Genomic DNA, 27,793 nt, shown 5'->3' with positions numbered 1-27,793 from the left:
GAACTGGGACGGGATTGATCCCCACCACACGGTTGACTCTAGGAAAAGGCGCAGGACCCAGTCTCGTTGGTCCCAATGACACCCACGGCTCCCAGGCTCTGCCAATCCCCAGGCTCGCGGGCGAAGGCGCCCCGAGCACCCCCGCCCCTCCCCGCTGCTCAGCGTCACGCGTGACGTCCCGTCCTCTCAGGAGGGCGGCGGCGACGCACGGAGAGGAAGGCAGGTCTGAGAGCTGCAGAGGCCCGGAGCCCTGGAAGGCGTGAGTGCTGGCCGTGCCTGGAGGGGTCGGAGCAGGGAGGCGAGCACTGCAGGTTGGGGTGGGAAACTGAGGCTTGCCTTGAACCGGGCGCTCTGTCGCGTGGGATTCAGTGACTTCCTCTCTGCGGAGGTCCACGGGCGGTTGGCTGGGGAGGAGTGTCAGGGTGGGGCTGTGTGTGCTCACTGATGGCGATGGAGGTGGGGCGGGCAGAGAGACAGAGACTAAAGGTCTTTGTGGGCTGGTGTACACCCGGAGCGTCCACCTTGTTGTATGTCCGGGCAGGGCGTGCATGATGGTGACTTTGTGCATGGGTATGTGAGTGTGAGTGTGAGTGAGTGTGCGAGAGGGGAGGGTGAGTCCTCCAGGGAGGGAGGAAGTGGGGCCGCAGAGGATTAGTCATTCTGCAGGATTTTGCCAGATGGCTGCTGCCGGCTTTCCTCTCTGTGCTGGGTGGAGGGGCTTCCGCTGAGCTGAGTGCGGCTCTAGTCTGGAGGCCGGTAGCTCCTGGAGAGGAGGGTGGGTGTCTGTGCCAGGCTGCCCAGCAGGGAGAGCCTTGGGACTTTGTGTGGGCTGGGGAAGCTGGGTCTGGAGGGGAGATCTGTGCATGCACATGGCTGACAAGAGACCTATGTTTGAGACCATGTGGAGCCGATAAGCCCTGGGGTGCCCAGTGAACTCTGGCTTTCTTCCTGTCAGGAGTGTGGGCTGGAATGTGGCATGTCTTTTGCCATCTTCTCAAATGTCTTAGGTGTTTGTATCTAGGTCTCAGGGCAGCTGGGGACCTACAGCTGACATGAGCCTGGGTGTGCAGTGCGTGATGAGTACTGTGCATCCAGAGTACACAAGGAGGTACACAGGATTAGCTGCTGTTTATGCATTGGCCACATACATGTAAATCCTCACTCATGAAAATCTGTATCAGGCCAAAGCACAAGGAGATGTGTGTTCCCGGTGCTGACCTTCCCCTCCCCTCTCCAGAGGCTGTGGGTCCCTGGGCCAGGACGTTGCTTAGGAAACAACTCCTCCCCCACCCCGGCTTCCTAGAGTCACCTTGAGCTCTAGAAGGTGCTGGTGACAGGCAGGTGCCAGGACAGGGCTACCAACGTATCCCCAGGTGGAGTTTCTGGGTCCCTTCCTTGGAACCTTCTGACTTTGTCCCTGCCCTGCAGAAAATGGGTGAACTGCCCTTAAATATCAACATCGAGGAACCTCGCTGGGACCAAAGCACTTTCCTGGGCAGAGCCAGGCACTTCTTCACTGTCACCGATCCCCGAAATCTACTGCTATCCGGGGCACAGCTGGAAGCTTCCCGCAACATTGTACAGAACTACAGGTGACTCCTCCAGTCTGACCCTGTCCCCATGGGTCTCGTTCCCTGCCATCAATACAGTACATTTTGCACCTGCCTCCCCCAGCTCGAAAGTCACCCGGTCCTACTCCTCAACCCCCCCCCCCCCGTCGCCCTGTCTGTTGGTGTCACAAGCACTGTGGCCCAGAGCTTGATCCAATAAGGACTGGAGGGTGTCTGGGTTGAGGAGGTGGCATTGATACTTAAAGTGGGTGCTGCTCTGTGCTTCACAAACCCTTGATAAGGACCCTTCCCACTGCCGGGCCGCCCTGTGCAGGGAGGGCAGGGCTCAACGGAGAGAACGGAGAGAACCACCGAGGCCACAGGGCAACCACCCATTGGAAACCACCATCACCCTGACCTAGCATTTTGGGAGAAACACAAGGGCCGCCCTTTGTGTGGAGCTAGAAGGCAACCAGTAATAGGAGCTTCCACATTGGGGAAGCTTTGCCCTTCCCCCAAAGACAAGGAGCTCCTTTATTCCCAAGATGGGGGCTGAAGTTCCTGGCCTGCCTACCCCTTGCTAACTTCTACAGGGCCGGCGTGCTCACTCCGGGGCTCACCGAGGACCAGCTGTGGAGGGCCAAGTACGTGTACGACTCTGCCTTCCACCCGGACACGGGAGAGAAGGTGGTCCTGATTGGCCGCATGTCAGCCCAGGTGCCCATGAACATGACCATCACTGGCTGCATGCTCACCTTCTACAGGCAGGTCTTGTCCCCTGTCCCTTCCTGAGTACGCTAAGGCTTGGTGAGTAGGTGCTTCCTCTCTGGGACACTTTGGACAGAGGACAGTGGGAGGGCAAGAGCTGCTGTTGGAATCTCAGCCCTGGGCACAGTGGGTGTGTAAAGGGTGGGGCACGCAGGGGTAGGGGCTCCCCCTGCGGGTTGAGAATAACCTATGGGGTTTCATTGTAGGGTGCAAGGCGAGTGATGGTGTAGAGGGGGCAGAAGTAAGTGTCTTTGTTCCTCCAGGACGACCCCAACCGTGGTGTTCTGGCAGTGGGTGAATCAGTCCTTCAACGCCATTGTAAACTACTCCAACCGCAGCGGCGACGCTCCCATCACCGTGGGGTGAGAACATGTCCCCAGGAAGAGCTGCGGTGCTGTGCGGGACCCTCTTCTCTCACCCCCACCTCTCCGTCCTTGTCTCCTGCTCCCTGTGGGCCCAGCAGCCAGAGGCTTAGCTTGACCCCTGCCTCACCTGAGGGCCTGAGGTCCCCCAGGGTATGCTCTGGGGGCTTCCTACCAAGTTTATGCAGGGGCTGGGGAGGGCTTTCTCTGCAGTGAGGCCACCCTCTCACGGTCACATGCTGACGTTCTGGCATGTCCCTAAAGGAAAGACCCCATAGGTGGCCTCTTCACCTCTCCCTTGTAACCTGCCCCTTCCATCCACAGGCAGCTGGGAACAGCCTATGTGAGTGCCACCACTGGGGCTGTGGCCACGGCTCTTGGACTCAAATCCCTCACCAAGGTAGAGGTGCCCCCACACATCCTTTGTCCCCTTCCTTCCTCCCCATCGCCCCCCAGTCCTGACCTGTGGGATCCCTATATTTCTCCCCAGGGACCCTCACCAGCCCATGGCCCACAGGGCCACTGAATGACATCTTTCTCCCCCCAGCACCTGCCTCCCCTGGTCGGCAGATTTGTGCCCTTTGCAGCGGTGGCAGCCGCCAACTGCATCAACATCCCTCTGATGCGGCAGAGGTGAGCAGTGCTGCCCCTGGCCCGTGCACGCCCAGTGTCCTCATGCAGACCAGCCCTGCGTGGGGACGCTGCTCTCCCTCCCCAGACGTGATCGGCTCAGCGCTGTCTCAGTCTCAGTCTGGAATCCTCGGGCTGGTGGGAGAAATGGCCTTTGAGTAGGATGTGCGGCACTGCAGGTGGCTTTGGGGCCTAAGATCTGACCCCAGCCCCCTTTTTCCTTCCTAGGGAGCTGCAGGTGGGCATCCCGGTGACTGACGAGACAGGTCAGAGGCTTGGCCACTCGGTGACTGCGGCCAAGCAGGGAATCTTCCAGGTGGTGGTATCGAGAATCTGCATGGCGATTCCTGCCATGGGTGAGGCGGGAGGAAGCATGGCGGCGGGGGGGGTGCTCTGAAAGGAAGAGGGGTGCAGTTTCTTTTGCGGACTTTGGGGGAGTAAGATTGTAGGGAGGATGCAGGAGTTGTGAAGAGGTCTCCCTTCCTTGGGGTCCTTGACTTTCATTTTACCAACCGCCTCCTTTCCCGCCCTGCTCTCCCCTCAGCCATCCCCCCTGTGATCATGGACACTCTGGAGAAGAAAGACTTCCTGAAGGTAGGTGGCACGCACTCACCACGCCCCCATCCCGGAAGTGGTGGTGGCTGAGAGGAAGGCATCAGCCTCCAGCCCTCTCCAACCTGGCCTGAGCCTAAGGCCTGCACCCCCACCTTCATTCATTCAACAAGAATGAATTTGGCTGGGGTGAAGGAACACAGGAAGAGAAGATAAGGGAAGAAGGAAATGGTTTCTGTCCAAAAGGGAGCTGGCGTCACCCTGGAGGCCTCGACCCCGGGATAAGGACTGTCACGGTCATATTTGATAGCATACTCTTACTATCACCCACTAGCAGGCCCCACCACCACAGCGTGCACATGTTTACACACACACGCAAGCAGGACGGGGAAGCAAGGCACAGGGATACATGGTCTAGATCATCCATTCATAAATACTGAGTGAGAACCGACTACGTGCCAGGCTGTGTGCCGGCCCTGACAACAGTCCTTGTGCTCAGGAAGCTTATAATTCAGCACAGAAGCCAATAAACAAGGAAGCCACCAATATAAATAGCTGGGATGCGTACTTTGTGGGGAACCAGTGGGCCCTAGAGGGGACGAGCTGTTTAGAAAGTGGTCAAGAAGGATTGCTGACAACTCAGGGATGGAAAGGGGAGACTGGACGGAGTACAGAGAAGAGTGTTTCAGGTACAGAGAAAACCCAGTGCGAAGGACCTGGGGCAGGAACGTTTGAGGGGCCCGACGGTGGTCTTTGTGACTGAAGCCAATTGAGAGCAGTGTGCCGAGCAGGGGATGTGTTTGGAAAGGGACAGATTCATACCTCTAGGATAGGGGCCTGGGAGTGGAGGTTCAGAGCCAAGACTTGGTGAAGGAAGCAGCTCCCGGAGGAGGTGAGAGAAGAGGAGGGGCCAGCAAGTGTCCTGGCAACCAATTCTGAGAGGTGAGAATGACTGACAGGATGTCGGGGAGGGTGGTCAGCTCCCAGGCCTGGCTGGAGTGCATGGGTGCAATGGATCCACTGTCTCCTGGGCTGGGCAGATAGAAAAGGCCCACAGGTAGGCCTGACAGGATACTGCCAGAGTGGGTGGAGCAGGATGGGGGTTAGGAGGCCGGGGACACCAGCCATCCCATTGTCTCTGTCTCCCCACAGCGCCGCCCCTGGCTGGGGGCACCCCTGCAGGTGGGACTGGTGGGCTTCTGGTAAGTGTCAAAGGAGCTAGCGGGGTGGGGTGGGGTGTGGGCGCCTCATCCACAGTGGGCGAAGATGGCTCTCTATGGCCTTTGAGATGCTTATACTCAGTGTGCATTCATGTGTCCGGCTCGTGTGTGTCCTGGACACCTGTGCGTGTTAGGGGGTGGTCCCTGCCCATGAAGGTCACGTGTTTAGCTGAAGGGCTGCCAGTCTTCATCTACAAGGGGAAACATACAAATACTCCTGGGCCAGGAAGGGCTTTCCCACACATTTCACTCCTGGTTCTGCACCTATTTGGCCAGGGGCTTTGGAACGTAGCTCTTGGGGCTCTGTCCTCAGCCAGAACCTAAAGTCAGGGTTGGGCTTAATGTTCCTAAAAGGCCCTTTTGGGTTTAATACTTCTACCTCCAGGGGCTATCTTCAGGGATGGGTGGGCGCAGGGAGAGAACAACCCAGGCCAAACTTCACCAGCCTTTCCAACCTTCTCTCCCAGCCTGGTGTTTGCCACGCCCCTGTGCTGTGCCCTGTTTCCCCAGAGGAGGTAAGTGCTGCCCCCTGGCCAAGGCCGGGGGCTCCTGACCCTCCTTGTATGTTCTGGGCGGAGGCTTGGCAGGCAGTCTTCTGATTTTGGGGGTGGGGGAGTGACAGGGAGCCAGGCTTCTAGGAGTGGGAGTGGGAGAGGGAAGGAACGGTGGTCCTTGAGCCTGAGGCGGGGGCTCAGGGGGCAGTCAACCCACCTGTGCTGTCCTGTTGCAGCTCCATACAAGTGAGCAGGCTGGAGCCGGAGCTAAGAGCTCAGATCCACGAGCAAAAGCCAAGCATCGAAGTGGTTTACTACAACAAGGGGCTCTGAGGGGGGTCAGCTGTCCCCTCCCTTGCTGCCTGGGCTGTTGCTTTCATGGTGCCTTGCCATCACTGCCACTTGCCCAGCTGCCTGGTATGGGGCAAGAGGCGTGGGGGAGGGGAGCAGCTACGGATACCAGCAACCCACTAGGGTGGGGGAGGTGCTCCCATAAGCCTTTTTCTCTCTTCTCTGTTTTCAAAGAGTGACATCACATAACCCCTCCTTACCTGTGCTTGTGTGTCCACATACATACATGCATGAGACATGTATGTGTACGTTGGTCCTGGAAGAAAGTGGCAGACATATTATCCTGGGATGTTCTGATACCTGGCTTCCCTTCTCAGCGGCCTGCCCACCTGCCAGCCAGGTCAAGGTGGGACTTCCGTCCCTGAACTCTTTCATTGGCTGTCACTTCTGATAGCGCCTCACCCTTTCTAGACACAGGAAGAGCCCCAGGCTCCCAAGATAGGCACGGAGGGCCACTAGCAGGCCAAAGTGGGCTGAATCCTTCCAGTTTGAGACCTGGTTCCCAAAGCTGACTCTGGAAGTGGGCTGGCTCAGGAAGCCACAGTGCGGTAAGGGGAGGCAGGGGGCTCACGCATCCCTCGGCGGCACCCCCACACCCTGGAACAGCCCCTCTTCCACTGCTCTCCTATACCAGAACAAAGCAGTGTTAGTAGCCTGTGCTGCTCTTGCTGTTCCCCCGACTCCCCCAGACCTCAATGCTGGTGTCTTTAGGCACCACTTAGGAGTTCTTGGTCTGCTCTGACATCATGACCTCAGACTGAAACCCCACCATTCCAACCCCTTTCCCCAACCAAAGAGCCACAAAGGCAGAGCGAGCACTTCCCTCTAAGAGCTCCCACTGTACCTGCTCACAGAGGGTCCCAGCTGTGGGAGCAGTGCTTAAACTCCTCAGGCACCCAAGTGGTTGTAGCTAGGAACCCTCAAAGGCAACCAGGCCCTGAGTGTGCGATCCTCAGACCAGGGATTCTGTGTCCCACTGGCCCCTGTGAGACAATCAGCAAAGCCCCCACCTTAGCCGCTTTGCTTTCTTGAGGCTTGGCCCCGCTCCTACCTCCACCCCAACCCCAAGGAGAGGAAGGGCCCGGGCATCAATGGTGGGTCCAAGTGGAACGTGGGCGTGGAGTGGGATGGCTGGGGGTGAATTCAGAGCTCAGTCCTGACTGCAGCTCCACGGACACTGGCTGAAGCGGCCGTGGCGGTGGGATGGACAGAAGGCCTCAGTGGATGCTCTGGGGGCACTTTCCCAGGCCACCAGCGCCGGTGACAACAGCCATGCTGCCACTGCTACTCAATAAACTACAAGCCTGTCTCCTTCTTGATCTTCACCTGATTCCATGTCCGAGTGTCCAGCGGAGTTCCTTTTTCTCCCTAGGAAGTCCAGTTCTTGGCCTCTTGCCTCCTCTTCTGTAGGGAGCCTCATTTCCCAGAAGAGGGCGCTCTGAGATTTAAAAAGTCAGTCCCCTCATTTGCAGGGACTGCAGATGAGGCCGCCTTTTGTCATCGCGATGGATGGAACACTGCCCACTGGGGGCTGGGCGGGATCTGCCCACCAGTTCAGGCATGGGGGGAAGAGTGACATAGAGGCCTCTGGAGACAGGGAGGCGAGAGGGCTGAGAACTGCCCGGCTCCATCACAGAGGCTGCTAGGACACCGGCACTTCCTCCATGCCCTACAAAGTCCCACGGGAACAGGCCTGGCAGGAACCACTTGCCATTTAATACTTTTTTTTTTTTAAAGCAAATTGCTTTTTCTTAGCAAAAATTCTGCCCCTCAAGAAGTTGTGTGTATTTATTTTCATTTTCTTTGAGAGGTAGGGTGGGAGGAGAAAGACAGAGAGGGGCTGGTGTTGTGGTGTAGTGTGTTAAGCTGCTGCTTGCGATGCTGAGATCCCATACTGGAGCACTAGTTCTAGTTCCTGCTGCTCCACTTCCCATCCAGTTCCCTGCTAATGCGCCTGGAGGTCAACAAAAGATGGCTCACGTGCTTGGGTCCCTGCCACCCAGTAGGAGTTCCAGGCTCTTGGCTTTTCCTGGCCCAGCTCCAGCCATTGCAGCCATTTGGAATGAACCAGCAGATGAAAAATCTCTGTCTATCTCTGTCCTTTCCTCTCTCGCTCTGTAACTCTGCCTTTCAAATAAATAAATACACCTTCAGTTCAAAGAGAGAGAGAGAGACAGGAGAGAGGAGAAATTTTCTATTCAGTGGTTCACTCCCCAAATAATCGCAATAGCCATTCCTGGGCCAGGAGCCTAGACTTCAGTTCAGGTCTCCCACATGGGTGGCAGGGACCCAGGTACGTGAGACATCATCTGCTGCTTTCCAGATGCATTAGTCGGAAGCTGGATCTGGAGCAGAGCAGCTGGGACTCAAACCAGGCACTGGTTTGATTTGTTTGAATATCCCAAGTGGCTTCTTGACCACTCCCCTTAACACTTCTTCCCATGACCCCAGGGTCCTCCACCCCCTCCCTATGAATGTAACCCACCCTCCCCCATTATTTCTGGGGGGTGGACGAGGCCAGAAGTTCACCTCTGTGTCTAGCTGGTAAGAGCTACTATTGGGCAGTTTATAGTTGCCTCTGTTCCCCTGAGTCTTAGCTTTTGTAGATTCAAAGGGAACAATGATAAATGGGTTTTTAATGAAAAACTGTGCTCATTCCCTGCAGGGAGAGACCCCTCATTTCCCTTTTTTTCCCAGCCCAAAGCTCTCACAGCAGCCTGAAGTGCACCTTGGCCTGGGGTCACTCACTGTCCTTGGAGTCAGAAGTTGACCTGGGCAGGCAGCAGGGCTGACACCAGCTGTTGACCATGAATCCCCCTGTGTGGTGGGGGCTCAGTGAAGCCAGGGCTGTGAGTCTGTCATCTCTTGATCTTCATAACCACACAGGCTTCAAGTTATTAAGGGAGTTTCCCACACTGCACTACTAGGAGGCGGTATAGCTAGGATTGAAGCAGAGGTGTGTGTGTCACCATGGCCACTCTGCTAGACTTCTCACCTGCCAGGCACCAGCCGACCTTGAGGCCGTTATTCTGGTCCTGTGGACTTTCCAGGGCCTCTCTTTCCCTGGCCACCTTTTGTACAGACCAGCAAAACTGACAGGTCAACAAGTGCACACAAGCCTTTCATTAATGCCACTAAGTAGTTTCCCACCTTGAGAGTTTCACAGTTGCAGTACAAGTGAAGATCCCTGGCCGGCGCCGCGGCTCACTAGGCTAATCCTCCGCCTGCGGCGCCGGCACCCTGGGTGCTAGTCCCGGTTGGGGTGCTGGATTCTGTCCTGGTTGCTCCTCTTCCAGTCCAGCTCTCTGCTGTGGCCCGGGAAGGCAGTGCAGGATGGCCCAAGTGCTTGGGCCCTGCACCCGCATGGGAGACCAGGAGAAGCACCTGGCTCCTGGCTTCGGATTGGCACAGCACGCTGGCTGTAGCGGCCACTTGGGGGGTGAACCAACGGAAGGAAGACCTTTCTCTCTGTCTCTCTGAATCTGCCTGTCAAACAAAACAAAACAAAAACCAAAAAACAAAAAAAACAAGTGAAGATCCCCAATCTTGATTAAAAACAGGACAACATTTAGATAAAAGTCTCAACTCTACCCCAACCTGCCAATCAGGGATGATCTATGGAAGATAAACCTAGTTTGAGAGTGAGGTGCAGGAATCTTTACAAAACAAAGGGCTGGCGGTGTATTGGGTTAAGCAGCCACCTGCAGTGCTGACATCCCACCCTTGGCTGCTCCACTTCCCATCCAGCTCCCTGATAATGGCCTGGCCAAGTGGCCCAAGTGCTTGGGCCCCTGCACCCATGTGAGAGACCTGGAGGAAGCTCCTGACTCCTGGCTTAAGCCTGGCCCAACCCCGGGCGTTGCGGCCATTTTGGGAGTGAACCAGCAGATGGAAGCTCTCTCTCTCTCCCTTTCAAATAAATAAAATATATCTTTTTTTAAAAGACATTATATAGCAGTTATTTGGGGTGGGCATTCTAGTGCCGTGAGTTATCGGAACACTGGTTTGAGTCCAGGCTGCTCTGCTTATGATCCAGCTTCTTGTTACTGCATCCTGGAGAGATCAGATGATGGCTCAAGTGCTTGGCTCCCCTGCCACCCATGTCAGAGAGCCAGGTGGAGTTTTAGGATCCCGACTTCGGCATAGCCCAGCCCTGGCTGTTGTAAGCATTTGGGGAGTGAAACAGTGGATGGACGATGTGCGCACGTGCGCGCGCGCGCGTGTGTGTGTGTGTGTGTGTGTGTTGCTCTGCCTTTCGATGGAAAATAAGTAAACAAACATTAAAATAAAAAAGAACTGTGCCCTGCAGGTAATGCTAAACCACCTCAGAGAAGACTGGCAGGGCACTGGTGGGCAGAGTAGGAAGCGTCTTTCCTTCCTGCTTCAAACTAGTTTCTGAAACACGCTACATTATCTGCAGGGACCTCATAGCCTCTCCAGGGACGGACCCACCAGGTGACTCCGAAGTGTCTCCACACACTGGAATTTTCACCAGAAGTAAGCCTGTGGGTGGGGCGTGCGGCTCACTTTCTTCACCCACCTCATTCTCGGGTGGGTCGGCCTTCTTTCCAGTGCTTAGAGGCCAGGAACTTCTCTGGGAGGCTGCATCTCTTCCCCTCGCCTGGCCTCATCCACTCCAGGGCCTCCATTCTGCCCTTATTAAGATAGAACACAAAACACAACCCTCCTCTCTCCCCCACTACAGTCTAAACGGGAAAATAAAGGGCTTCAGTCCGGAGCCCTGGCTTAGCCTCGTCACAGTGAGCATCTCCTGCCCCTGTCTTGGATTCCAGGACCGGATGAAGCCACCATCCTAAGGACAGGCGGTTAGGGCCAATTTCAGCGCCAGCCCTGCGGGGTCACACCAGTCAGACTTTAGCCTGGTCTGGCCAGGTTCCAGGCAGCGCCAATCCTATTCCCTCCGGGTAAAGCCTGGCAGCTTCAAGCCCCGCCCCCAGCCATCGGTAAGCCACGCCCACCAGAGACGTAGCCGGCTGCTAGAGTCTCGCCCCCCGCGGTGGCCCTGTCGGTCCTTCCGTTTCCCGGGCAACGGCGGTAGCGCCTTGGGTCGCGGGTCCGGCTCACCTTCTTCCCTGAGCCTGGAGCATGCATCTCGAATCGGCTGCCCTGCTGCTCCTGGTCCCGGACTGCTAAATCCGCCAATCCCCACCCCCCCTTCTTTCCAGTTTCGAAATCCAAGAGCTTCCCAGGGCCCGCCCTTTGACTTCCTGCCCGGAAACGCGCGAGGTTTTCGAGGAATCACGCGAGGCCTCTCCTGGTCCCAAGCCCCCATTTGGGCAGCCGCCTCCCGGGCTTCGGCCCTTCCCCCCGTGCCGTCCGCCTCGCTCGCGCTCCCTGGCCTCCCACCCAGGAGTTCAGGAAGCGTGTTCGGAACCCCGGCAGCTGGGCTCTGCGAGGGGGACCCGCCTTCGCGCCTGCGGGCCGACGTCGCGGCGCCTCTCGTCTTTCCTCTCCGCGGGCGCTGCGGTCGTCTCGGTCCTGATGCGGGCACCACCCTTTGCCAGCTGGGTCATTCTCCAAAAGGGAGCTTCCTGGGATGTTCCAGTCCCAGCCCAGGCCGCCAGGGCGCCAACGGCAGCCCCAGCTCCAGGCGCTGGCCTCCTCCAGCTTCCCCCTTTCCATCTCAGACCCAGGAGTTCTTGCGGCTGAACTGGCGGACCCGGCGTGTGCGGGGCGGAGGATCCCTCCTTAGCTTGGGCTACACTGACAACCCCGAGCCACCCCCAGCACATCCAACAGGAAAATAACACGCGCGGTGCTCTTAACAGGCAGCGAGAAGCTCCTTCCAGAAGGTGCTTACTTAAGGGGCAGGGCTGGCTGTGTTAGTCTGTAAATTAACCAGTTAAGGGCCTATATTCTTTTCCTTCTGACCGAAGCCCTCCCTCCCCTCCCACCAGCAAGTCCTCACTGCATTGATATTTTTTTTCCCCAGAAGGAGCACTTCTGTTTGAACTTTGATTGAAGCTGAAATGTGTTCAGTTGTTGAGAGCAATGATTGTGAAGAGTGGTTATGTTGGAAGGGTTCTGCTATAGTTGTCAGAACCAGGAACGGTGCTCACCAACAGGGCCTGGGGAAAGGCAGGGAGCTGGGTGGGTCTGGAGTGTATAGGCACTTCCATTAAGAACCCAGAGTGGGGGCCCGGCGCTGTGGTGTAGTGGGCTAAGCCTCTGCCAGGCTGAAGCCAAGAGCCTGGAACTCCACCCAGGTCTCCCATGTGGGCATCAGGGACCCAAGGACTTGGGCCATCTGCTGCTGCTTTACCAGGCCATAGCAGAGAGCTGGATCGGAAGTGGAGCAGCTGGGACTCGAACCAGCGCCCATATGGGATGCTGGCACTGCAATCGGCGGCTTTACCCACTCCGCCACAGCACCGGCCCCCAAGGCTGTGCTTTATCTGTTTCTCTGCACCTGCCAGTGCCCTCTTCCTTTGGCAGTTCCCTGTGTGGCTGACCTACCCTCCACTTTTGCACCTTCCTGGGGCTGGTACCAGGTTGCCACCATGTAAGTCAATCTAGAAGAGATGTATCTTCCCTTTATTTATTTTTTTAAGATTGATTTATTTGGGCCGGCGCCACGGCTCACTAGGCTAATCCTCCGCCTCTGGTGCCAGCACTCCGGGTTCTAGTCCTGGTCAGGGCGCCGGTTCTGTCCTGGTTGCTCCTCTTCCAGTCCAGTTCTCTGCTGTGGCCCAGGAAGGCAGTGGAGGATGGCTGAAGTGCTTGGGCCCTGCACCGAATGGGGGACCAGGTGGAAGCACCTGGCTCCTGGCTTCAGATTGGCACAGCGCGCTGGCCGTAGCGGCTATTTGGGGGGTGAACCAACAGAAGGAAGACCTTTCTCTCTGTCTCTCTCTCTCTCTCTCTCTCTCTCACTAACTCTGCCTGTCGAAAAATATATTTATTTATTTGAAAATCAGAGTTACACTGAGAGAGAAGGAGAGGGAGGGAGGGAGGGAGTGAGGGAGAGAGAGAGAGAGGTCTTCCATCTGCTGGCCCACTCCCCAATTGGCTGCGATGGCCAGAGCTGCACCTATCCGAAGCCAGGAGCCAGGAGCTTCTTCGGGGTCTCCCATACAGGTGCAGGGGCCCAAGGACTTGAACTATCTTCCACTGCTTTCCCAGGCCATAACAGAGAGCTGAATTGAAAGTGGAGCAGCTAGGCCTCAAACCGGCACCCATATGCTGGCACTGCAGGCGACAGCTTTAACTGCTACACCACAGTGCCCCCCCCCAAAAAAAAAGATTTATTTATTTGAAAGGCAGAATGACAAAGAGAGATGGAGAGATGGAGAGAGAATCTTCCATCTAATGCTTTACTTCTCAAATGACTGCAATGGCTGGGGCCAGGCCTGGCTGAAGCCAGGAGACTGGAACTCCCATCTGTTCTCCAAGGTGGATACAGGGGCCCATGGACTTGGGCCATGATCTGCTGCTTTTCCAGGTGCATTAGCAGGGTGCTGGCTCAGAAGCAGAGCAGCTGGGGCTTGAATCAGTACCCATCTGGGGTGCTGGCATCACAGACGGTGGCTCTACCCTCTAAGCCACAGTGCTGGCCCCTCTCGGTTCCTTACAGAGTGGCTTCCGAGCGGAATTGCTTGTGCCTGCCTTCCAGGGCACACCGGGGCACCAGGGGATGGCGTGGTGGTGCTGGGCAGTGGTGTATATGGGATAAAGCATCACCCTACACATGCCTGGAAGCTTTGCTTTCTGTGATACTCACTCATCCTGCTACACTTGCTCATCAGTGAGGTCCCCGTTTCTGCAAGTTGGTTGCCAGCCCCTGAACCAGTCTGTCAGATTCCTCTGCATATATCTGACCCCCACACTGTGGAAAGAATCAAATTCTTTTCCTTAGGCTAAATCAGATACACTCTTCAATTGTCCCTAAGTTCCCAAGATCAATTAAGGAAGCTTGTTGCATAGACAGTGGGTGGCCCCTGGATCTGAAGTTTCCAAGCTATGTTGTGAGGTGCCCCAGAGGGCCACAGGGAACTCCCGGGGCTGCTTTTGAGGGAAACGTACTCGATATTGATTGGACACTGCATGTGGTATTTCAGAGTTTCAACCGTTAGCTTGTGCTGCATTATATTTAGTGATGTCTTCGTGTAATGGCTTGTGATAAAAGCAGGCCCTGCACAAGAATCGGTGTGGAATAGGAAATAAGGAGAACACAGAGATGCCTACATCCTATTAGTGAAGAATTGGGGTTAAGAATGAAATAAAGGGGCCGGTGCTGTAGCACAGCAGGTTAAAAGCTGTGGCCTGCAGTGTTGCAATCTCCTATGGGTGCCGGTTCGGGTCCTGGCTGCTCCACTTCTGATCCAGCTTCCTGCTAATGAACCTGAGAAAGCAGCAGAAGATGGCCCAGGTGCTTGGACCTCTGCACACACGAGGGAGACCTGGAAGCAGCTCCTGGCTCCTGGCTTCAACCTGGCCTCGCCTTGGTTGTTGTGGCCACTGGGGGAGTGAACCAGTAGATAGACAATCTCTCTCTCTCTTTCTCTGTAACTCTACCTTTCAAATAAATGAATAAATATTTAAAAAATGAAATAAAAATATTCTTTCTTCCAACTAGTGTGTATTAGTTTGTCTTTTTTTATTTTTTTATTTATTTGACAGGTAGAGTTACAGACAGTGAGAGGGAGAGACAGAGAGAAAGGTCTTCCTTCCACTGGTTCACCCCCCAAATGGCCACTACGGCTGGCGCTGTGCCGATCCAAAGCCAGGAGCCAGGTGCTTCTTCCTGGTCTCCCATGCGGGTGCAGGGGCCCAAGCACTTCAGCCATCTTCCACTGCCTTCCTGGGCCACAGCAGAGAGCTGGACTGGAAGAGGCAACCGGGACTAGAACACAGGGCCCATATTCTGGCACCGTAGGCGGAGGATTAGCCAAGTGAGCTGGCCCATGTATTAGTTTTTCAAACAGCTGCAAAATTGTTGGCATGTAAATACTTACATTGTTTGGACTTGTGTACCCAAGGAAGCTGTCAGAGATTTCTTTGGATCCAGTGTATTTGAAAAATTACTGAAAACCCAAGAATTCAGTGAATCTAGGAAGTTTGGGGCCCTCTGTCCTGACTGAACAAAGGAGGAATGTGTTGGGCCTCAGACCTGCCCTCTCTAAACTCAACAGGTACTGTGATTTTCTAGGCAATTTTCTCTGATTGGATTCTTTTTTTTTTTTTAAGATTTATTTTATTTAGTTGAAAGACAGTTACAGAGAAAGGTAGAGACACAGAGAGAGGTCTTCCATCCGCTGGTTCACTCCCCAGATGGCCACAACGGCCAGAGCTGCACCCATCCGAAGCCAGGAGCCAGGAGCTTCCTCCGGGTTTCCCACGTGGGTGCAGGGGCCCAAGGACTTGGGCCATCTTCTACTGCTATCCCAGGCCATAGCAGAGAGCTGGATTGGAAGGGGGCAGCTGGGACTAGAACCAGAGACCATATGGGATGCCGGCACTTCAAGTCAGGGCTTTAACCCACAGCACCAGCCCCTCTGATTTGACTCTTAAACATTCCTTCTGGGAAGTTCTAACCTGACTTCAGTAATCCAAGGTTGTCCATAGGGGATCACAAGGCGTCAGTCAGGGTGTGAGGACTGGGAGTGAGGGTTGGGGTTAGTAGCAGAAGCTTGGAAGTCAGGGCTTCACTGGCCAGACTGGCAAGGGAGAGAACGGAGCTGCGGACAGAAGGGCTGGCTTCCTTCTACATCTCCCGCTGGGCTGCACCCGGTGGGCCCATTTCTCCTGGGCAAACTCGATCCCCGGAGACCTGCTCCTCTGCGCCCCCTGGAGGCCACACTGGGTCGGCTGGACTGGGCGGACGTTCTAGCTCCTGGCCACCGGATTTCCGGGGAACGCAGCAGGTGGGTGCGTCTGGGGCCTCACGCAGGCCCAAGCCCCCATTCTCAAGTGCCTGCAGGTGCCGCTGGTCCCTAGTGTCCTGGTTCATACATTAAAGATGTGCGGGCACTGGGCCTGCCGTGCCACAAACATGAAGACAGATTTTAATCCCGAGCAAGACGATGCCAGGAGATGGGGGAGACGCGGGAGAAAAATGAATTAGGTTTTTATTATGTGTTTTATTATGCTGTAATTGAACGGGATTAGGTAAGAATGCAATATATTTCTGATGCGGCTGGAGGCGGAGAGGGCAGGAGAGGCTGACAGCGAGCGAGCGAGCGAGCGAGCGAGCTAGGAGCGCGGAGCCTGCAGAGACGCTGGGCTCCCGGGATTGGGGTGGGGGTGGGGGCGGGGGCGGCGACGGGGCTGGGTGGGCCCTGCCTCTGCCCGCATTTCCCCCACCTCATCCCAAGGCAGTTTGGGTCAGGATAGGAGCGGGAGTGGTAATGACCACATTGAGGGGATGGGGCTAGCCACGGGTTCCGGTGGCATATATTGGAGCAGGGTCGCCTTTGTGAGTTGGAGGGCTGGGGAGCTCACCAACCCATCTCAGAAGGGAAACCGAGTCACCAAGGGACGGGGGTGCGGCCACGAAAAGGCCGCGAAATTCGCACTTGCTCTGAACTCTCCCCTGCACATACGGGCACAGGCCTCGGAGGTCAGCAAACATTTCGAGGCGCCCGCAGTGTGCAAGGCGATGCAGGCTCTCAGACCCTCCTCCCATCCCATTGGATTCCCATCACCTCTGGAAAGATCCTTATCTGCGCAGGCCTGACCAGGCCACCCCCAGCACTGCGCCCACCGAAGGCCTCCTCAGGTATCTGGCCCCCAGGTGGCTGTCGGGGCGGAGGAGGGCGAAGCCGCCGCTCACCCTGGCACCGCCCTCGTCCCCAGAGCTCGCCCCTCGGGCGCCGGGGGCCTCCAGCCTCATTAAGGGCCGCCGCCAGTGCCGCGCCTCACCTGCCGCGGCGTCCCTCGCGCTCCTGGCGGTGATGAAGAGGCCCATTAGCCGCTTCCACCTTTAGGGCGGACTGGGCCGCTCTGCCCACCTCCCAATTAGGATATTAGAAACCGTCAACCAAGATTAATCGTTGCCCGGCTCCGGGGCAGGGAGACGAGCCCAGATTCGGCGGCGGCGGCGCCGCTCGCTCGGCGCGGGCCAGCCCCGCGCTCCACCTGCTGCCGCCAGCCCTCCGCCAGCCCTGGCCCCTCGGCCGCTCGCAGGTGAGTCCGCCGATGGGGGAGCGCGCCAAGGCCAGGCAAGGTCCTGGCACGTGGGGGAGGAAGGCGCGCCCTCTCCAGGGGACCTCCCCCCAGTTTTACCAATGAAAAGAATTGCACCCCTAACTCAGGAGCTGACCGCCGCTTTCTCGGAACAGCTTTCTGGACCCCATGGCCTCCTTCCAGTCAGTTCCTCGTGGATATCCCGCTCAGGCGCGCTCTGGCAGACGGTTCAGCACTGGAACCATCTTTATCCGTACCGTTATAGCCTTGGTATCTGTCTCCACCGCAGGACTGTAGGTTCCAGGGCCAAGGGATCTAGGTTGTGCTCACCGCGGACTCTGGAGCGCTTCCCTAATTGTGTGTTGAATGAACGAGTGGGCTTATTGAAACATCTGCCTCCTGTGCGAGCCCCTCCCCCCTTATTAAACACTGGGGGCACCTGCACTCCCTTCTAACTCATGCTATAATTGTGATTTATTCATTCCTTCTGGGAGTACCAGTTCCATGTCTCCTCCCCTGCCAGGTGGTGAGCTCCTGGGGACCCACGGCTGGACACCCGCCTCCCTCCCACCCCCCAGCTCCCCCAGGGAGCTGGGCCTTTCCTAATTGCAGTTGTAGCAAGCCTCTTCCAAACCCATTCTTTGGAGGATTCCGTGGCCTGGGGAGGCAGAGCGACTTGCCTGAGGTCACATAGCCAGCTAGACTGGAAGCTGGGTGAAAATAACTTTCCGCTGTAAGGCACTGAATTTTCTCCAAAGGTGACATCATCTGAGACCCCAAGGAAGCTCCTTCTAGCTTCTGAAGTTTTGAAGTCCTGCCTGCAGGTGGTCCCAGGGAGCTCGTCCTTTGGGGATAGCAGTGGCCCAGAATTAAGCCTTTCCCGTCCCTCCTGGTGAAGTGTTTGGGCCTCGGTAGGCCTGTATTCTGGTCAACAGGAGCAAATTCCACTCCACTTTCTCTCCCTCGGAGGATCCTCTCTGGGCATGCATGGGGGTGGGGGTGTGTGATCAGTCTCTGATCTTCTTGCCCCCAAGAAGAGCCAAGTAAAAATACTAATTCGGGATCAGAAATGGAAGAAATTAAAGCAACTAAGGAGAAAGTCCTAGGACAGAGAGGGTGGGGCCCTGAGCTCTGCCTGCACCCCATCGCACCCCCGGTGTGCCCCCCAACCCACTTGGTCTAGAGGAGAGGGGGTGGGGATGGGTTTGGGGATGGGGGCAAGATCGATGCATCACTGGGCTTTGACGACCGCAGGCTTTCACCTTGCAGATAATGGGGTGAGCGGCGGTAAACTCTCCCCGACAGAGCGGGCTCCCCCGGCCTTAATGAGATAATCAATACTTGTTCTCGGCTTAATTTCCATCTAATTGCTCTTTAACGACGCCGGATAATGGGCCGCCTCCTGTGAGGAGGGAGCTGGCTGGGAACCCGACCCGCCTCGGACTCGCGTCTTTGCTCCCCGGGGCGGGGCGCCCGCGCGCAGGTGGGAAGGGGGCGCACCGCGCTCGCCGGCGTGGCTGGAGCTCCCTCGGCCGGCCTCCTTGCCCCGCGCCGCCGCCTGGCTGCGGCGCTCTCGGACGCCACCGGAGGGCGCTCCAGGCCTTCGACGCGGGATCCTCGCCCAGGCTTCCTGCTTTGGGCTCACCCCACGCACTGAGCAACTGCGTGCTTCTGGACAAGTGCTTTGCTCTTTTTCCTTAGCGCTCAATGCACTGCACTTAGCAGGGGCTCCGAGACCTTAGGGAAACTCCACCCACTTGCCCCCGGGGGGCTAGCTGGGCTGTTCTGCAAAGGCCCCTGGCTGGTCACCACAGACGGGTCAGGCAGAGCAAGGAGAGGGGCAAGACGGAAGAAGGCTCGGCTCCGCGGCGGAGAGACCCGCTTGATTTGCGCTCACGACCCCTCCAACCACCTTCAGCCAGGAAGGCTCCTGCCCAGGCCAGCGGGGGACGTGAGCACTTGCTTCACACCCTGCCAGCCTGTCTCGGCACAGATGGAACTGGAGGCCCCCCCTCCGCCCCCGCGCCACACACCCCCCTCTCAAACAGCCTGCCCGCTCCCCTACCCCAGTCTCTCTCCAGGCACACTTAGGCCTCAGAGGCCCAGCTGTTACCATCTCCCCACCTCCTGATCTCTGCCCCTGGGCACGCAGTCGCCTGTTTGTGCAGCACAGCTCCTGAACGTGGGGCATTTACACTTGTAAAACTCCTGCCGCTGCGCCGGCTGGAGCTGGACACAGTACAGTAACAGCGTCGGGGCAACGTGATGGCTAGAATTGTACCTCGGGCCCCGGCAGCCCCGAGGTCAAGTGTTAGCCAGTGTGGCGCCGGGAACACATACCTACCGCTCTGCGCCTCAGCATCCTCGTCCAAAACATCAGGTGGGGTGCGCATTTGATGCGGCCGGTAAGACTCTGGGACAGCTCAGCGCTTGGAACACCACGTCTGTGTCAGAGTGCCTGGGCTCCGGGCTGGCTCCACGGCTGCTCCTGGCTTCCTGCTGTGCACAGCCTGGAAGGCAGCAGGTGATGGTGGACGGCTGCGTCCCGGCCATCTGTATGGGAGACGCGGGATGAGTTCCTGGCTCCTGGTTTCAGCCTGGGCCGACCCCAGCCATGAGCAGTTACAGAGTGAAACAGCAGGTGGAAGTGTGCTTGCTCACTCTCTCTCTGCCTTTCAAAGAAATAATCTAAGTTTTAAAATTGTATAAATAAAACACAAGGCTAATAACCATACCTAAGATTTTTAAGTCTGAAACAAGCTAATGTGTGTAAATACCACAGTACCGCATGGACTGTAACCATTTGAGAAGTGGTAGCTAGTAGTAGTATTTTTAAAAAGATTTATTTTATTTATTTGAAAGAGTTACAGAGAGAGGTAGAGCCAGAGGGAGAGAGTCTTCCATTCTGCTGATTCACTCCCCAAATGACTGCAATGACCAGAGCTGAGCTGATCCCAAGCCAAGAGCCAGGAGCCTCCTCCAGATCTCCGACGCGGGTGCAGGGGCCCAAAGATTTGGGCCATCCTCCACTGCTTTCCCAGGCCATAGCAGAGAGTGGGATTGCAAGTGGAGCAGCTGGGACTCGAACTGGTACCCATATGGGATGCCGGCACTGCAGGCTAGGGCTTTAACCCACTGAGCCACAGCGCTGGCCCCAGTTATTATTATTATTATTATTATTATTATCATTACATCTCAAAGCAGAAGGATCTATCTAGCTCAAGGGACATAAAATCTACCACGGCAGGCAGGAAGCTTAAGTGAAGGAAGCGGGCCAGGTGGGCACTGTGGCAGGCAGTTCTATCTGAAGAGCAGCCAGTGCTCACCGTCAGTTGTCGTTAGGTGAACCAGGTGTCACTGTCAGTTGTCGCTAGGTGGACCAGGTGCCCCATTTCTCTTGGTTGCTTGCTTCTAGAATAGTCTGCCAGCATCAGGTGCTCAGACACCAGTCCTGATTTTTCTCACTCCCTGCCTCTCTATCTGAACACTAGAAGAAGCTTGGTTCCTTCTCACGACCTCTCTGAATGGCTTGGCCTGGCCATTTTGGCCCTACATTCTAGATTTTTATATAAAACTTCTCAACATTTAAATACTGGCACTTGAGCAAGAAGTTGAAAACACTGTGCCAAGTGCACGTGTCTGAGGCTGAATTCACTCACGGCTCCCAGAAGCAAGTGAAGTGCAGATGGATTGTGGCCGCTGGCTAAGCCGAGCCAGGAAGCCTGGATTCCAAGTCAAAGGAAGAATTTCTCCCAGGCGGGGGACTGACCCCCCCCCCCAGACTGTGGAGCCTCACCAGCTGCCCCCGCTGTGGCCCCTATAGCACACAGCGCTTGTGGCTGGGCTGGAGTCACTAGCACTTGGCCTTGGTCACAGCAGCCTAGTTTCCTGTGAAACATCTTTTTTTTTTTTTTTTTTTTTTTTTTCAATGTAACTGTTATTTGAGAGGCAGAGGGCTCCCATCTGTGCGTCACTCCTCAAATGTCTGAAATGGCTGGGGCAGGACTGTGCCAGGCTGAAGCCAGGAGCAGGGAACTCACTCCAGCTCTCCCATATGGGCGGCAGGAACACAAAGACCTGAGTCGTTACCCACTGCCTCCTCCTGCGTCAGCAGGTAGCTGGGGTCAGGAGCCAGAGCTGGGGACTGAACCCAGGGACTCCGGGGTGGAATACGGTACGGTGGTCTTTTTTTTTTTCTTTTTTTTTTTGACAGGCAGAGTGGACAGTGAGAGAAAGACAGAGAAAGGTCTTCCTTTTGCTGTTGGTTCACCCTCCAATGGCCGCTGTGGCCGGCGCACCGCGCTGATCCGAAGCCAGGAGCCAGGTGCTTCTCCTGGTCTCCCATGGGGTGCAGGGCCCAAGCACTTGGGCCATCCTCCACTGCACTCCCAGGCCACAGCAGAGAGCTGGACAGGAAGAGGGGCAACCGGGACTATAACCCGGTGTGCCGGCGCCGCAGGAGGAGGATTAGCCTATTGAGCTGCGGCACCGGCTAAAATACAGGGGTCTTAATTGCTAGCCCAAACACCCACCCCCAAGTTCTTTCCAAACGCTACAGAAGGGAGGGTGACAGCAAGTCAAGTGCCAGGACCCAGGAGATCTCATTTCCTAAAGTTCTACAGTTATTTATAAATTAAATAAATGTGTTTAGTTGCTTGAAGGCAGAGAGAGAGAGAGAAAGAGAGAGAGAGAGAGAATGAATATGAATCTCCCATCTACTGGTTCACTCCCCAAATGCAGGCAACAGTTAGGACTGGGACAGGCTGAAACCAAGAGCCAGGAACTCAATCCAGGTCTCCCACATGGGTGGCAGGGACCCAAGTCCTTGAACCATTGCTTGCTGCCTCCAAAGATGTGCATTAGCAGGAAGTTGGATGGGAAGTGCTGGGACTCAAAGCAGGCCCTCGGGTATGGGATGCTGTATCCCAAGCAGTGCCTTACCTACCCTCACTCTGACTAAATCTGTCTTCCTGTACCTTACCCTTGGGGAAATGGGAGAAAAGCCACGAAGGACTCTGGGATTTTGTGAGGTTGAGTACAATGACATGAAAGACTTATTAACTTTTTTTTTTAAAGATTTTTTAAAAAATTTATTTGAGAGGTAGATTTACAGATAGTGAGAGGCAGAAACAGAGAGAAAGGTCTTCCTTCCATTGGTTCACTCCCCAAATGGCTGCAATGGCCAGAGCTGCACCGATCCAAAGCCAGGAGCCAGGTGCTTATTCCTGGTCTCCCATGCAGGTGCAGGGGCCCAAGCACTTGGGCCATCTTCTACTGCTTTCCCAGGCCACAGCAGAGAGCTGGCTTGGAAGAGGAGCAGCTGGGACTAGAACCAGCACCCCTATGGGATGCCAGTGCCACAGGCAGAGGATTAACCTACTGCGCCATGGCGCCGGCCCCAGACTTATTAACTTTTTTAAGATTTCTTTTGTTATTAATTTGAAAGGTAGCATTACGGGGGTGGGGGAGAGGGTGACAGAGAGAAAGAGAGAGGTCTTCCATCCTCCATCTTCTATTTCACTCCCCCAAGGAGCTGCAACAGCCAAGACTGGGCCAGGCTGAAGCCAGGAGACTGGAACTCCATCAGGGTTTCCCATGTGGGTGGCAGAGGCCCAAGCACTTGAGCCATCCTCCCCCCGTTTTCCCTGGGGCATTAGAAGGGATCTGGACAGGAAGTAGAGCAGCCGGGACTCTAACTGGTGCCCATATGGGATGCCAGCACTGCAGGCAGCGGCTTTATCCACTATGCCACAGCACTGCCCCCAGCTTATGAACCTTCATTTATTTATTTATTAAAGATTTATTTTATTTATTTGAAAGACAGAGTTAGAGAGGCAGAGCCCGAGAGAGAGAGAGAGGTCTTCCATTCTGCTGGTTCACTCCCCATATGACTGGAATGGCCAGAGCTGAGCCAATCCGAAGCCAGCAGCCAGGAGCCTCTTCCAGGTCTCCCATATGGGTGCAGGGGCCCAAGGACTTGGACCATGTTCCGCTGCTTTCCCAGGCCACAGCAGAGAGCTTGATGGTTAGTGGAGCAGCCAGGACAGGAACTGGCACCCATATGGGATACCGGCGCTGCAGGCTGGGGCTTTAACCCGCTGCACCACAGCGCCAGCCTCTGAACTTTTAAACACATTCAGCATTCTACCAGTTTTATTCTGATGCTCTGCTATGGCACAAGATTCTCCTGTGGTTTGGTTACCTAAAAGCCAAGTCATTCCTGGCTGATTAATTAGTCCTCTGTAATGCCCATGAGTCCACCAAGAAGCGTCCACTGCTTCCTCCTTGGAACTCTGAGTGAGATATCAATTTTCCATCCACTGCTTCACTCCCTGAATGCATGCAACAACCAGGAACCCAAGTACTTGAGCCATCACCTGCTGCCTTCAAGGGTGTGCATCAGCAGGAAGCTGGATCGGAAGCAGAGTAACCATTCCTCAAAAGAGGCGCTCCCGAGCGCGATCTCAGTGTCCCAACTGCTGACTTCACTGCTGTGTAAACACCCACGTCTACTCTGTTTCAAGAGCCAAGGATGAACAATGGGAAGTGAGTGGAGGCATTTCCACAACAGACATGACTTGGGGTCCAAGACCTCTTCTTGGTCGTGATGGGGCTCTCAGAAAGATGGCTTCCCCCTTCATAAGGGTTACCTTGGTTTCAGTTTCCTGAGTGAGGAAAGGGCTTGGGTTCGAGTGATTTATCAGGAAGGCTATCCTAGCAAACACAGCGAGGGAGAAGTGAGGTGGGAGAAGAGAGGAGAAATAAACACAGGGCTCATTAAAGGGCTTCTCTCAGCGAATCTCTGCAGAGTGTGCCTCAGGATGACCCCACCGAAAGGCAAGGCAGCGGGCCATGTCTCCTCCCACCTTGTCCTCACTGCTGTTCCTCGCTCCTGAGTTGTTCCCTCTGCGGCACTTCTGGCCCCCACAGGGGCCAACAACTCCCTGAGGCAGAGAGACCCATTGCATAGAGCCATTGTCGGCAGTAGCCTTGGGTGAGCCCAGGTGAGTGGAGGGGCACTGGCCCGGTGTGCTGCAGGCAGATCCGTGGGCCAGGGTGACCACTCTTGGCCGTGTGATTAGTTCTTGTTGAGCACAGCTCCCAAGCCTACTCAGTGAAAGGTTTCTCTGAGATGTGAGGTATACGGACGCCTTTCCTGGGAATGATGAGCATGATGCTGTTCGTAGGGGCTTCTTCCCGGCTGCTTGGAAGAAATTAGTCAGTTTGGATACATTGGAGTGAGGTACAGGAACCGGGTGTGGAGCAGAGATAGAAACCTGGGCATCTGCCAGAAGCAATGAGCAATCACCGCGGAGGTGTCGGGGAGGCCATCTCCTTGGCCTCACCTACAGGAGACGGCAGGTAACAAGTGGGTGTGGGGTGGGACTGATCTTCCCTTCTGAGTCTGCCATACTGACAGGTGGACCTTCGCCAGTGACCCCGGGACTCTACCCACACCAACAGGCTTCCCAGTGTGGCGATGCCTGGTGCACTAATGTGGGCAGAGTGTTTAGCCACGACCACTGGCTGAGTTTCCCATAAATGACTGATAATAATAATGCACGAGGCAACTCAGATGTTAACTGACGTGGTGTCAGCACAGATTCTACTAGCTTTTTCTTTTCTATTTTTATTTTTTTTTTTTATTTTTTTTTTTTTATTTTTTGACAGGCAGAGTGGACAGTGAGAGAGAGAGACAGAGAGGAAGGTCTTCCTTTGCCGTTGGTTCACCCTCCAATGGCCGCCGCGGCCAGCGCGCTGCGGCCGGCGCACCGCGCTGATCCGATGGCAGGAGCCAGGAGCCAGGTGCTTTTCCTGGTCTCCCATGGGGTGCAGGGCCCAAGCACCTGGGCCATCCTCCACTGCACTCCCTGGCCACAGCAGAGAGCTGGCCTGGAAGAGGGGCAACCGGGACAGAATCCGGCGCCCCGACCGGGACTAGAACCCGGTGTGCCGGCGCCGCTAGGCGGAGGATTGCCTAGTGAGCCGCGGCGCCGGCCTACTACTAGCTTTTTCTTTGGCATCAGCTTTAGCCTGTCGTGTCCCCCAAAAACCCACCTACTCCCCTCATGGCTGCACAAACCCTCACATGGGATAACATTTCAGCTATACAAATACATATACACAAGTAACATAAAATCTGGTGAAACCTGAATAAGATCCTTAGTTAGTTAATAACAGTAATATAAATTTCTTGGTTTTGATGTTTATACTTTGGTTATAATAGGATGTTATTAATGGGTTATGTGAAGGATACATGGAACATTTCTGTGTTATTTTTGCAGCTTCTAAGCAAGTCTAAAATTATATGAATAAAAAGTATTTTGAAGATTGACTTATTTATTTGAAGGGCAGAGACAGAAAGAGAGAGAGAGTCTTCCATCCACTGGTTCACTCCCCAAATGGCTCAATAGCCGGAGGTGGCACTGTACACACTACACCATATCATGGGCCCCAACAAAAATAAATTTTATTTAAGAATTCAGGGGCCAGTACCCTGGCATAGTGGGTTAAGCTGTCATCTACAGTGCTGACGTCACACAGGGATGCCAGTTCAAGCCCTGACCACTCTACTCCTGATCCAGCTCCCTGCCAATGTGTCTGGAAAGGTAGTAGAGAATGGCCCAAGTACTTGAGCTCCTGCCACCCACATGGGAGACCTGGATGGAGTTCCTGGCTACTGGTTTCTGCAGGACCCAGCCCAGATTGTCAAGGCCATATGGGGCGTGAACCAGTGGATGGTACAGCTCTCTGTTTTCAAACAAATAAAATAAGTCTTTTAAAAAAAAAGTCTTAGGCTCTAAGATTTTTACCTACTGGCTGTGATTTAAAAGACTGTTCATACCGAGTGTTGGCAAGAATGTGGCACAGTGGGAAAGCTCATAACTGCTGGCCACTATGTGACTTGATGGTCACTTTGGAAGAAAGGTCTGGTAATATCTTCTAATGTTGCCTGTCTTCATATGACATGAAGCCGTGATCTCATCTCTATGCATGTCCCAGTTTAAGGAAGCATCAACAGCAGTGAAATCAGCACAGAGCGTGGCCAGTGGCTGTCTAAGGACCGAGCAGGATGGGCCCTCTGGTGCTGTGAGCAGTGTCTTCCCTGACCTGGATGAGGCTCACGAGAACGTTCCTTTTCTAACAGTCAGCTGGGCCACGGATCCGCTTTGTGTACTTGTCTTCTTGTCTGTTTACTTCATAATGAAAAATGGACAGATGGAAAAGGAGTCTGTGTACACCATGATTTAAACAACCTCTTAAAGTTTATCAATACAAAATGTGTCCAAGTCATCGGGTTGGATGGAGCTACAGTCTCATTTGAAAGGTGGGTGGGATGCTGGGGGTTAGGTGTTGTCTTCTGAGATAGTGCAAGAAAGGTAAACTGAGGCCAGTGGTCGCCTGGCTTCCCCATGCATGTCAGCTTGTCTCAGTGCCTGGCTCTCCCAGCCTTCTTTTGGTAATATTACACGGAGCTGAACTACAGGGTTTCTCATCTTAGCTGCCTACCCCAGCATTTTCCATTTATCTCGACATTCTAACGTATCTATAAAAACAGTCTCCACTCTTTATTATGAAAAATAGTTTTTACAAAATAAAAGAGTAGTGCGCATTATTCTCAACCATCACTCAGCCTCATTCCCAATTCTCGTGGGATGCTTACTGAGGACTGCAGCGGTGATCCATATCCATAGTTCCCCGTTAGCCTTATTTTCCTGCACATATTTTTCACTTTGCCTGAGTCCACCTATTTGTCATAGTGGGTAGATGCAAAGTATTGCGTCTTCATTATGGAGCCTTTTTTGACATAACTGGTTTTAATATGCACAGGAAGCACAATGTCTCTGTACCCACCGCTAAGAGGTCAACGTGGACCATTCCTTTCACTTCTGCTTCTCTCCTCAAAGATGCTTCCCCACTATTTTCCTCAGTTGTGTCAAAATAGGGCTCCTGAAGCAACAGAACGGCCCCCTTCACTCTGTGATGACATTTCACAGTTATTTCCCGCGTCAGGGGCTCAAAGAAAGTAAAAGTGTGATCATCCTTGGACTCCAGGCTATGATTCCCAGTGGGAGGCAGACGACAGTCCACACCTCCCATGATGGGTCTGAGTGTGCCCCAGAGGCCTGTGTGTTAAAATCATGCCTTGATAAGGAGGGACAGTAACACGCTTGTCTGTGCCATGTGACGTCTGCCTCAGGATCCTGCCAGTGAGGCGCCATCACCAGATGTCAGCTCAGCCAGCCTGCCTGATCTTGGGCTGCGAGCTTCCAGGGCCATGAGCCCCAGTAGCCCGCCCTTTTCTTCATGAGTAACTTGGCGCAGGCACTCCAGTGCAGGGACAAAAACTGACAGCTGCACCTCTTCCCTTCAGCCCAAGCATCAGCTCGCGACGGGGAGGAGAGTGGCAGGCAGTCCACATACTTTAAGATCACCTTCTGCAGCTGAGCAGTCTCCCCCACGTGGACACAAAGCAGGCGCCACCTGGCTTCTCTCCTTGCAGTACTCCTGTCATCTGGACCACAGAATCCTTTCCCTTCAGCCCAAGAGTTTTACGTGAACCTGGCCAGACCGAGTCAATATTTTCGAAGTATGAACACACTAAATATGTTGCCGTTCTTTTATTAGGAGGCATGTAGGTTTTACTGAATGTGTCTTGAAACCTGTAATGAATAAAGAATCAGATGATGAAGATCTGGGAGCATGCCTAGACTTTTTGT

General features: G+C 54.9%; 1 protein-coding gene across 6 annotated transcripts; it reads left to right on the top strand.

Annotated features, from left to right (window-relative positions):
• Positions 1 to 119: 119 nt before the first annotated feature.
• Positions 120 to 27,767, top strand: SFXN3 (sideroflexin 3). Of its 6 annotated transcripts, XM_051824118.3 has the most exons (12): positions 120 to 259; positions 1,429 to 1,592; positions 2,144 to 2,314; positions 2,582 to 2,680; positions 3,005 to 3,080; positions 3,228 to 3,313; positions 3,539 to 3,666; positions 3,855 to 3,904; positions 5,015 to 5,064; positions 5,550 to 5,597; positions 10,348 to 10,424; positions 27,448 to 27,767. In XM_051824118.3, the coding sequence occupies exons 2-12, from the start codon at positions 1,432 to 1,434 to the stop codon at positions 27,519 to 27,521; spliced, it is 1,020 nt and encodes a 339-aa protein (XP_051680078.3). In that variant the 5' UTR covers positions 120 to 259; positions 1,429 to 1,431; the 3' UTR covers positions 27,522 to 27,767. The 6 variants fall into 6 exon arrangements, with proteins under 6 accessions (XP_051680078.3, XP_089170599.1, XP_051680079.1 ...); XM_089314473.1 differs by lacking the exon at positions 27,448 to 27,767 and having other exon boundaries at positions 10,348 to 11,940; XM_051824119.3 differs by lacking the exons at positions 10,348 to 10,424; positions 27,448 to 27,767 and adding an exon at positions 5,813 to 7,241.
• Positions 27,768 to 27,793: the final 26 nt, after the last annotated feature.

This window comes from Oryctolagus cuniculus, chromosome 15 (assembly GCF_051225735.1).
Source record: "Oryctolagus cuniculus isolate XC-2025 breed Fujian yellow rabbit chromosome 15, ASM5122573v1, whole genome shotgun sequence".
NCBI lineage: Eukaryota > Metazoa > Chordata > Mammalia > Lagomorpha > Leporidae > Oryctolagus > Oryctolagus cuniculus.
Note: the sequence above shows the minus strand (reverse complement) of the source record. Positions and strands in the feature narration are given on the sequence as shown.

Bases quoted from the DNA above. Each gene is read 5' to 3' on its own strand.
- SFXN3 (XM_089314473.1), top strand. From the start codon at position 1,432: ATGGGTGAACTGCCCTTAAATATCAACATCGAGGAACCTCGCTGGGAC. The intron at 1,593-2,143 runs GTGACTCCTCCA...TAACTTCTACAG, and splicing joins AACATTGTACAGAACTACAG to GGCCGGCGTGCTCACTCCGG. The intron at 3,905-5,014 runs GTAGGTGGCACG...GTCTCCCCACAG, and splicing joins AGAAGAAAGACTTCCTGAAG to CGCCGCCCCTGGCTGGGGGC.